This window comes from Mesoplodon bidens (assembly GCF_964165515.1).
Source record: "Mesoplodon bidens genome assembly, chromosome: 18".
NCBI classification, from domain to species: domain Eukaryota; kingdom Metazoa; phylum Chordata; class Mammalia; order Artiodactyla; family Ziphiidae; genus Mesoplodon; species Mesoplodon bidens.
Window position 1 is genome coordinate 42900639 of NC_138175.1, and position 11113 is coordinate 42911751.

General features: G+C 51.2%; 2 protein-coding genes across 13 annotated transcripts in view; one reads left to right on the forward strand and one right to left on the reverse strand.

The window, feature by feature from the left end:
• ANKRD27 (ankyrin repeat domain 27) overlaps positions 1-3659 on the reverse strand; it is a gene marked incomplete at its 3' end in the record, with an annotated part of 54897 nt that extends 51238 nt beyond the window's left edge. For 7 of the 11 annotated variants that reach the window (XM_081217540.1, XM_081217544.1, XM_081217542.1 and 4 more), the window contains exons 1-2: positions 3541-3659; positions 1939-2150 (exon numbers count right to left, since the gene is read on the reverse strand). Of the gene's footprint in view, positions 1-1938; positions 2151-3293; positions 3407-3540 lie in introns of those variants that run through there. The other 4 variants (XM_081217537.1, XM_081217538.1, XM_081217534.1 and 1 more) reach the window with 4 other exon arrangements.
• Positions 3660-4202: 543 nt separating this feature from the next.
• Positions 4203-7447, forward strand: RGS9BP (regulator of G protein signaling 9 binding protein). Of its 2 annotated transcripts, XM_081216835.1 has the most exons (2): positions 4203-5197; positions 7180-7447. In XM_081216835.1, the coding sequence occupies exons 1-2, from the start codon at positions 4730-4732 to the stop codon at positions 7408-7410; spliced, it is 699 nt and encodes a 232-aa protein (XP_081072961.1). In that variant the 5' UTR covers positions 4203-4729; the 3' UTR covers positions 7411-7447. The 2 variants fall into 2 exon arrangements, with proteins under 2 accessions (XP_081072961.1, XP_081072960.1); XM_081216834.1 differs by lacking the exon at positions 7180-7447 and having other exon boundaries at positions 4203-5800.
• Positions 7448-11113: the final 3666 nt, after the last annotated feature.

The following is an 11113-nucleotide window of genomic DNA, read 5'->3' on the forward strand; positions in this document are numbered from 1 at the left end:
AGGCATCCTTGGCAGGGGACCAGAGCAGGGCCAAAGGGTCAGGAGGTGGGAACAGGTTCCCGGTGAGCATAGAAAACTCAAGAATAAACTTTTTTTGACTAGACGTGAAAATGAGCTCTGAGAAATAATAAGAATAAAAACAGAGCAGGTCAGAGAGGGGCAGCATGGGAAGGGAAGGGCCCTGAATGACACATTAAAACATTCCGTTCAAATGCATGAATGGTGTAAACACACAAGACTCTCAGCAAGCATTGCTGGTGAATGAGATGGAGCTGGCTGGTTTTCAATCCAAGTCATCTGCTTTCTCTTGGACATTCAGTCTCCTGGATGCCAATGACTGGATCCTCTGTCCAGGAGTAGGGATTCAGAGACCTCTGTCCAGCACTGTTCTCGACCTTTCTGTCCCAGTGTTAAAAATATGTAATAATGCTTAATGCCAGAGTTGAATTCTTACACAGGGGTACATGCTTTAAAATAATCGGACAAGTTTACTTGCAAGAATTGGTTTTATATTTTAAAATATTGAATAACATGTAAAGTAAACTGACTTTTCCTTGTAAAACAGGAAAGACATGTGAATCCTCATATATAAAACTCCTTAAAAAAAAAATTCCACCCCTTCCTAAGTGCAAATGATGGGATGATTTATAGAAAATCCAGTGAAGTTAGTCAGAGATACCAAATAACCCTGCACGTGAGTTATCTGAGGTTACTCTGAACAAGACAGCCAAGTGAGGCCTCAGACCGGTTCTGGGCATTTTGGGAGGCGGTATGCACTCGTGGTTTTGTGGTCTTCAACCGTCCTGCCAGCCCGGATGAGTCTGGGTTGTCAGGGACCATCTGGTGACAGCGTGCAGCCTGGCTCAGCAGAATCCAGCCCAGGAAAGTCTGCACCTCCCAGAGATGCACTCCCTGCTGAAATCTCACTGCTGTGGTTTCTCCTGCCCTGCCAGGGCCCTGACCAAAGACCCCACCCAGGCATATTCTCCAACTGGCTTAATTTATGACTCAGAAGGAAAAGGCCAAAAGGGAAACTTTTTATACATCTATGTTTAACACCAAATGGAAGCAATTTTATGATGTAACGTATGGTATTACAGTCACTTGTGTCCTACTGGCCTGTAATGTCTATGGCTCCTGGCCATATGTCTCTCAAAGCTCTTCTTCAAAGCATTAGGAAGCCTCGCTGCCTGGCTCACTGCAGGCATGCAGTAACTGCTGGCCCACTTGAACAAAATGATAGTGACGTGTTAGAAAAAGATCAAGCTCCCAGGAAGGGATCATCTCTCACAGAAGCTGCAAATCCACCGCCCAGATGCAGGGGAGGGTGAGGGGCTGGCCCCAGGCGGTCCTGCAGGCACTGGCCAAAAGCCAGAAAAAATGAACATGCTCAGAGCTGGCTAAACACAATGACTGCTGGAATGTGGAGGATCACGGTAGGAGAGAAGGCCTCAGGGCTGGAAAAGGGGTGTGACCACTCACAGAGCGGGGAAGTTTGGAGGAGCATAACTGCCCTTCGGAATGCCACTCCATCACCCTGCTCCTAGAATTGCAGGGGAGCCACCAGCACCCACATCCCTGCCAGTATTTTGGGCAGGAGGGCAGGAACGCCAAGGACCACTGCTCAGTGTCTCTTGGATGTGGAAGCAACCTCAGGACAAATCACGTCCAATTGTTCAGGTCTGAATCCTTTCTAGATCTGGTATCTATCATTGCAAAGTCACATTCCCCTGCTCCCCTAGGAAAGGAGGAAGTTACTGGACACCCACCTAATCCTGGCACTTCATAAACAGAGGGACAGCCCTGACAGAAACACTAACAGAGGCAGACATGTGAAGAGCAAAGCCCCAGCAGCCACCCTCATGAGGTCAACACAGTCCAAGAGCCACAAGGAGGCACAATCAAGACCTTGACCCAAGGCCCTGTGCAGACACTTACTGCTGCTCTCCCGGCAGTGCTGCCAGCTGGGATTCTTTCGGGTGACAAGCCAAGGTGAAGAGAACTCACCCAAGGTGTCCACCCAGCTTCAGCGGCCCAACTGCTTTCCTGCCACTAGGGCTCCTGAGAAGTACCTGTGTGTCCTCCCATCCTGCACTTCTCCCTCCGAGGCCAACAGGCCCTGCCTCTTGATTCACCACAGACCTGTCCACCTGAAAGACACAAAGTGATCTTTCCAACACTGAAGTCTGTGCAGGATTCTTCAATGACTTCCCCTCCTACTCCCTACCAGATGAACTCTCAACTTCTCTGCATGGCATGGAGGGCCTCTCACTCCTGGCCTCCTGCCCACCTCTGCAGCTTCATCTCCCTCTGCTGTCCCCAGAGCTCCCCAAAGAGATGCGCTCTCCCTACTTTTACCCATTTTGTCCTAAAAACTACTCTTCCTCTGTCAAGGCCCCATTTGGCCCATAGGTGGCTGAGACCCTCCACCTCAGAGAATGGCCAAGGGCCAGAGTACCACCCAACCCTGGCCACAAACCACCAGTGAAACAACCAATTAAAGGACAGACTGCTGAGTGAGAACGAGCCCTGAACCTAGCGCTCTGGACCCGCTCTGGACCCCGGGGGGCTGCCTCAACACCAGGCCTGGCAAGGCGGCCTGGAAATGTAAATATCCTGCTAATATCTGCCACTCTTCTCTAGGGCTGGTGGGAGGGAACATTACTTAATCAAAATAGGGGCCTCTCTCCCTAAAACCCACAAACTTGGAAAATTCCAGCTCGCATGGCAAACTAGTAGTCCCTACAGCCTCCCCTGCCCCTCATTCCCTGAATGTCCTAAATCCTCAATGAAGACGCGCCACTTGCTCCCGTGGCCCTGCACGGGCCGCGAGTGCCCACGTCCCCAGCACCTCCAGGGGCGGCCAGAGCGGCACGGCCTTGCTCTCGAGCCTATGGGCAGTCCATTTTCAACGAAAAGAACTGAACAGACCCAGAGTCCGGAACACCTCTTGGTGCTTCATAGTTTTCCTGGAGAAATCTTTACCCAGCAGGAAGACGAGACCCCGCCCCATGAGAGGCAGGGTAGCAGGGATTCCCTCCTCTCTCCCCCGCGCTTTTATTACCGCGGGGACCACGACAGCTCGACCCGAGGCTCCGGACCCCCACCCCCACCCTCCCCCTCCACCCGCCCCGCCAGGCCTCCCTTAAACCGCGGAGGCCACCCAGCCCGTGAGAGACAGCCCTGCCCCAAGTCTGAGCTCCCGGGATCCTGGACCTGCTGACCTGTCCGGGAGCCGCGGGAGTCAGAGGGCACATTCTTCGTCAACCCCACCCCTAGCCCCGCAAACACACCAGAGGGGCAGAGCGAGCCCGGCTGAGGACGGGAGCCGGAGAGCGCGGGCGGGGCAGTCCACCCGGCGATGGGCCGGGGCCCTGGGGGCCGCCCGGAGACCGCCAGCCCAGCTTGGGGCGCCGGCTGAGGAAAGGAAAGAGCCCCTCCCCCTTCCAGCTCCGGGGCCCCGCCCGGCCTCTGGCCCCCGAGGCGCAGCAGTCCCGAGGGAAGGAGGGCGCGGGAGGCGACAGGAGGGAGGACACTTACTTAAAAGGCTACATAGTCTCACTCCCCGCTCTTCCCAGAGCGGCGCCGACCCCTCCCGGCCCCTCGGTTCAGACCTCAGGCCCACCACCCCAACGCGGCAGATCTGCTCCGCCGCCCACCCGCGTTGGGCGGAGCCACGCCTCAAGATCTCTTGTCAGCCCAATAAGAGGTCGCCTTTATTCAGAGTGACGTGTGCGCAGAGCAATCATTGAGTCCGCCCAGCCGGGGGTGGGGCTCAGGCGGCACACAGCACTTCCTACTCAGGCTGGACCAGCCCAGAGCCACCGACTGCGCGTGCCCGGAACGGGAGGGGGCGGGGCCGAGAGCAGATCTGATCCAAGGGGTGGGGTCCAAGCTCTGTTGCTGGAAAGCGGGCTGGACTAGTAAGGGGAGGTTTTGTGAGCCGTCCCGTCCCGCAGATCGCCCTTTACTGCTTGTTTTGGGAGACGGAGGTGCCCAGTCCTACGAGGCATACCACTCCCGTCGCTGGCAGGGTCTAAGAGTCGGGGTACCTGGGTTCTAGCCCCTTCACTTGCATGGACGTGGCGTAATCTTAGCCCCCTTTTTTTTAATCGAGCCTCAGTTTCCCCTTCCGTAAAATAGAGGAGGATTGGATCTGACGAGCGCTAATATTCCAGACCGTAATGGGGTGCGGAGGGGGAGATGGGGGACCTACACGTGACCTCCCGCGTGGGGCCCCGCCTATCCCTGGTCCAGGGGACGGAAGCGCCCAGCGAGGACGGGAGGGGGTGGGCGGATCCTAAGAAACCCGACCCGGCCGCCCTTGGCAGCAGCTTAGGCGGAGGGCGCGGCTCCGCGGCCGGCTAGCCCTGACGACTGCACCGGAGGAGGATGGCGACCGCAACCCGGGCTTCGCAGGTGGCTACCGTGGAGGCGAGGGCTGCGCAGAGATTCGGCGTGTGACTAGGAGCGCACCTGGGGAGGATGGACGAGGGGACGGGAAACAGCTAACGGGGCTCTCTCTCCGCGCCGAGTCCGCGGAAGCGCACGTCGTGGATCCTGAGCGGCTCTGTAGACAGCAGCGGCAGCGCCTAGCTCCTCTCAGGCCATGAGGAGTGCTCGGGCCGCCCGGCCAGGGGTCGCCGTCGGGGCTGGCTGTGTCCTGCTGCGCTGAGGGCGTGAGGCTGAGAGGGGCGCAGGCGGCCGGGCTGCGCCGGAGAGCAGCGCCATGGCGAAGGAGGAGTGCAAGGCACTACTGGACGCGCTCAATAAGGCGACTGCATGCTACCACCACCTGGTGCTGACCATCGGCGGCTCCGCGGACTCGCAGAACCTGCGAGAAGAGCTGCAGAAGACGCGCCAGAAGGCGCAAGAGCTGGCGGTGACCATCCGCGCCCGACTGACAGCTCCGCTGCGCGACCGGGGCCTGGGCGCTGAGGAACGCGCCGAGTTCGAGCGCCTCTGGGTGGCCTTCTCTGGCTGCCTGGACCTGCTGGAAGCGGACATGCGGCGTGCGCTGACCTTGGGCACCGAGTTCCCGCTGCATGCGCCGCGGCGGCCGCTCGTGCGTACCGGGGTGGAAGGCGGCGCAGCGAGCGTAGCGGCGCGCGCCCTGAGCGCCCGCAGCCTGCGGCACGAGGCGGAGCGCGGCTTCGACGTGGAAGACGTTCACCAGCTGGAGCGGGAGATCCTTCAGGTGGGCGAGATGATCCAGGATATGGAGATGAAGGTCAACGTGCCCCGCTGGACGGTGCAGGCCCGGCAGGCGGCAGGCGCCGAGCTCCTGGCGAGCCCCAGCGCCGGCGTCTCCTCGTGGCGCGGTGTGTCCGTACAACAGCGCACGGGGCCCTGCGACCTGAGTAAGGCCCTGGCTGCCACCATCTTCAGCGCCGTGCTGCTGGCGGCTGTGGCCTTGGCCGTGTGTGTGGCGAAGCTGAGTTGACCCATACGCGAACGACCTCCGCCGCCACTTACTCGCTATCCGGAGACAGCCCTCGGAGAACATCTGCAACCGCCAGGACTAGGGATGGGAGTGGGATCTGGCCTGTTTAAGGGGAGCGATTCTAAAACCCTGCGTGTGTACGTGTATGTTTATACGCGCGTTTCAAGCACACATCTGCCTGGGCAGAACATGGCTTCCTCTTGATGGCCCGGGCGGAGTTAATTTTGCGCGGGCCACCGGGTCATTACCGCTAATGTATGCAGGAGCTTTATCCCCTATTAATAGAAAACCGTTCGTAGCGAGCGGAGATTCCTCCGAGTTAATAGGTTACCGCCTGTGCTGCCGGGGCGTGTTTACACTGAGACTGAGCTTGGTGTCCCCACCCCTGCCGGTGATTCCCATTCTCCGAGTGGGGCAGTTTGGAAAGAGGGTGAGGTGAAATGAAGTGTTTTTGGCCTGTGTGTGTGTGTTGGTTTTGTTTCCTAGACAAGAAAACAAATTGCAATAAGGTAAGCAGTTTGTATTACCTTAATCCTTTGGGGCCTAAGCTTAGGAGAGTGTGCAAATAGAAGTTCATGCAACGTGCTTTCTTTTAGCACACGATTACACACTTCTGCACACCCTTTCCTATTGAAAAGGGCTCTGCCCAGTCAGTCTGGAAGGGGTGCAAGCTTTGGGAAGGGCCACCGGCTATCTAAACAGGCACTTTCTCCTTGGCTGGGGCTTATTTTTGTTCCAGAACTAGACTAGAGTTTTTTATCCTCCTTTGGGGGTGGGCTGGGGAATCCTCTTTGGAGCCCTTAATCCTATCTATCCCTTGGAATTTGCTTGCTGGCCAGTAGGAGAGCTGGCTTTGGAGGGAGCTGCACAGCTCCCTGACCTGGACACTGCCCCCTGAGAGGGTCAAGTGGGGCATCACTGGGCACAGAGGTCTTGAGCCAATTAGTCCTGAGACTGGGTTAGAACGTAACAGCTTTAACTTCAAATTTAAGGAGATTAAAAAAAAAATGATCTGTTAGGAAAATCCTGTAGCCACATTGTGTACTGTCAAAGCTGGTTTTTTTTTTTATAAAGGACATTTGGCCACAAAATCATATGGGTGCCAATGAGTCATACACAGTGTCTTTACTTATATACTTAGATTGCTAAACATACATCTCCAACTATTTTTAAAATCTATCTTCTTAAGGCAGGAGATCATAGCATAAACTACTGGAACCACAGATGTAGATGACAGAAGTTAGGTGGCCCTAGCCTCTTTGTGGCAGTAAATAAGGAAATGTGGAAAACACCTTAGGTCCCAGGCTGGAATTTGCCTGAGCACTGCCACCAGCTCCCACCTGTGGATCAGAGAGAGCCTTGTTGGGGAAGTAAGGCTGAGAAAACAGATGTGTTTAACTCTGAAGGTAGTTTGGAATAAAACCCAGAGATTGGTTTGGCTGAAAAGTGACACAGATTTTTTTTTTCTCTCTTTTTCACCCCAGAAGTGAGAAAGGGGACTAGGAGGAGGGAATTGGCAATTTTTCACAAGGGCAGTTTGGAGGGTCAAGGGTCAGAAGCAAATAGCAGCAGTAGTGCTGTCTGGGCACCCAGTCCGACGGGCCACCCTCCCAGCCTTGATCACCCACTCCCACTCCTCCTGAGCACACAGATTCCAGTACTGTAGATAGTGAAAGCAGAGGATCTGTTTGTGTGTGATAATGTTTTTGTTTTTTGTTTTTTGTTTCTGTTTTTAGTTTGTGGTACGCTGGCCTCTCACTGCTGTGGCCTCTCCCATTGCGGAGTACAGGCTCCGGACGCGCAGGCTCAGCGGCCATGGCTCATGGGCCCAGCCACTCCGCGGCATGTGGGATCTTCCTGGACCGGGCACGAACCCATGTTCCCTGCATCGGCAGGCGGACTCTCAACCACTGCGCCACCAGGGAAGCCCTGTGATAATGGTTTTAAAAGACCCACGGAAGTCTTAAGCCGATTAAGAGTTCTATAACAATAACTAATAAAAGGAACTCCTTCTGCTTCATCCGGTCTGGGTGACTGAATTGGGCCATGTCAAATTCTTTTTACACCTGCCTTCCCAGGGTACCTTCAGAAATGACATAGAAAGTTTTCTAATTCCCCTCTTCCTCATCCCACATGCAACACAACACAGAATCTCTGTCACCTTCCCCAAAGTCTCATTTCTTTCAGGCAAGGGGAGGCTGGGGGGACTTCCCTGGTGGCTCAGTGGATAAGAATCCACCTGCCATTGCAGGGGACACGGGTTCGATCCCTGGTGCAGGACGATCCCATGTGCTGTGGAGCAACTAAGCCCGTGCACCACAACTAGTGAGCCTGCGCTCTACAGCCTGCGGACCACAACTACTGAGCCCGAGTGCTGCAACTACTGAAGCCCTCACGCCTAGAGCCCGTGCTCCGCAACAAAAATAGCCACCACAGTGAGAAGCCCGTGCACCACAACGAAGACCCAATGCAGCCAAAAATAAATAAAATTAAATCTTTAAAAAAAAAAAAAAAGACACTGGGGCATATTGTGACCCAGTGTTGGAAAATATCCCTAAATATATTCTACTGTCTCTAAAACTGTGATTCTTTGTCCTTATCAACGAGTTTTGGGTCATGATTCATCAGAATCTATTAAAGAAACAACCCATCAGAAGTTGTGTAATCCATTGCTTCTCTGCCTTTTGGCTAAGATCAAGTGTGGAAGTTGTGTAATCCATAGAGATCAATTGGGACAAGCAAATTTTTTTTTGTTTTCACTCCTTCCACCCACTTGGCAGATCCTTGAGTGTTTACTTATATGTGCAATCAGATGTGTACCTGATTCTGAGAATCCTCTGCTCACTGAAGTTAGGGATAAAGTATTGCACACACACCAAAAAAGCTGAATTACAATAAACATATTTATCCTGTGGACATGTTAACCTATACAACTCTTTGAAAATGTTAAGCATTTGTAATACTTGGCATTATTTGGAGTTATAACATTGCCTAACAGGACTTTTGCTATATGATGTAAGCAAAATCACTTTCTGCTTGAGCAATAGCAGCAATATCTCCCTGCTCTCATTTCTATGTATAATTCAAGAGGTTGCTTTCTGGTAGAAGCCTGATTCAATTTAGATGTTGGATATCAAAGTCATTAATTTTCTAAAAATATTTGTTACGATCTTATACCATGATACAAGTGATTTTAAAATTACACATATTTAATATAGGGTATACATGATAATGGTCAGTGTTAGAGTCTACTTTCCTAAATTAAAGGTACAAGTTAAAGAAAGGATAGATCTTTACCTCAAAAGTTAAGTGCTATTATAAATCTCTTGTAAAGTTAATACCTGTAAGAGAAAACATGCCTGGCTTCTCTTTTAGGAAAATAGCACAGCTTTATCTGATACTGAGAAGACAAGAACTTGGAATGCCAAGGCACTTATCACGGGAACTTTCAACTATTCCTATTAGTAAAAAACAGAAAACACGATAATGTTTGTAGAAGAAAAATATGCCTGGCAAATTCTTTTTTCTGTTCTCTAAGAATGTATGCTTTTAAATGCCACAAGGGAAAATATTTTTGGTAAGTCAAATTAGACTACATACTTCACGATTTACCTAAGGTTTACAGTAAGCTACGTAAGAGATGTGTGCTGTCCAATGACTAAAAAGCAGTTTGGGTTGAAGAGAGTTCTAGTTTGCATGAGGACCCTGATCATGCTGCATTTTCCTTTTCAATGTGCACATTGATATATTTTTAGCTACACAGTTACTTCTCAGAATGCAGTTCTCTGTTCTGTAATGAATGTTTGTGAAGGGTACAAGCCCCAAAGTGTGATCCTGTAAGGCAGGCTAAGAAAGAAAAGTGCTGTAGGACTGGCCTCTGCCTTTCTTTGGGGAATGCCTCCTTCTGCAATGTGGGACCTACTGTGATGGGCAGGGCTCTGCCTTTCGCTCTGAGTACCTCAGACAAGTCATTGACCTCCCTGTGCCTCACTTCTCTCATCTGTGAAATGGGGGGGGGCCCAACTGATTAACTCAAAGTTCCCTTCCAGGGCTTAAAACATTTAACAGAATGCAGTGAAACAAAAAAGGGTTGTTTTGTTTGTTTGGGGTTTTGGTGGGGAGGGGGTTGTCATTGTTGGTTTTGGTGCATATGGAAACGGAATCTTAGTTTGTCTAAAATTAGTCTGTTGGTAAAATTCCATATGAATTTTAAAAATCGGGCCTCCCTGGTGGCGCAGTGGTTGAGAGTCCGCCTGCCGATGCAGGGGATACGGGTTCGTGCCCCGGTCTGGGAGGATCCCATATGCCGCGGAGCGGCTGGGCCCGTGAGCCATGGCCGCTGGGCCTGCGCGTCCGGAGCCTGTGCTCCGCAACGGGAGAGGACACAGCAGTGAGAGGCCCACATACCGCAAAAAGAAAAAAAAAAAAAAAAAAAAAAAAAAATCAGAATGAACTAAGCGTACTGCGATTTTAGCCCACATCAGAATTAGTGTCTGGACTTAAAAGCAAATTTGTATAAATGCTACTTATTTATAGTGTTTAAATTGGATTAGGAATTTAAATTCAGACTCTACGTCTGAGTCCAAGAAAGCCTAGTGTTTATTAGACAGTTTGTTTTACCCAGCAATCTAAACTGCTTCTGGTAAATTACAGATGTGAAATCCCATCATTTGTCATGGAGTCTAAGAGAATCCTACTCTGTAACCGACCTGGTGCCCTCAGAAGTATAACTGCATTGGCTGCCTGATGTTGGGAAACTAGCACAGCATGGGCTGTTTTGTATATGGCAACAGATCCTAGTTGGAATTAAATGCTCCGTGGGTACTGTTTGAATGACACGTCTAACTAAATGGCTATTAATAATTAAAAATTAAAGATAATGTGCAGCATTTATAACTTAGTTGAAAAAGGCACCCCCAAATGATTCAGCTATCAACTCTTATGATTTTTTAAGATATTCTTAATCTTCTTCATGCACATTTAAATTGAAGTGAATATCCTGATCAACATATTTACCCTTCACAGATTTCATTACATAAAGAGATGTTCAGAAAGACTCCAGGATTGTAAATCTCCAGGTGCTTTTCTACAATACAATTATACTAATCTTTTTTTTTTTTTTTTTGCGGTACACGGGCCTCTCACTGTTGTGGCCTCTCCCGCCGCGGAGCACGGGCTCCGGACGAGCAGGCTCACGGGCCCAGCTGCTCCGCAGCACATGGGATCCTCCCGGACCGGGGCATGAACCCGCGTCCCCTGCATCGTCAGGCAGACTCTCAACCACTGCGCCACCAGGGAAGCCCTATGCTCATCTTTTAATGCAGGATGGAATCCAGGAAGAATAGTGGGTCTCCACATAAATGATCTTTGGCTGTGGTCAATGTAGATCAAAGTCATGTTCAAATACTGTTTATTTGGCTCTTAGGAACTGACCGAAGGTGCAGGAACTGACCACATGCTGCAGCCCTCTGTCCATGAGCACAAGATGGATTTCTGGAAGAGCATTCCTCTCTTTCATTTACTTATTTTCATCTCATTACACAGAGGATTGTGGGTGTTTTCATTGCAGTACTGTGAGATCTGGGCATCCTGCTTCTTTGGTGTTTCAGTTTAGAATGTTATAACCTTAAGGCTTATATGACAAACGTAAACAAGCCAAATGAGAACTCC

Excerpts from the sequence above, each read along its gene's own strand:
- RGS9BP (XM_081216834.1), top strand. The coding sequence starts at position 4,730 with ATGGCGAAGGAGGAGTGCAAGGCACTACTGGACGCGCTCAATAAGGCG.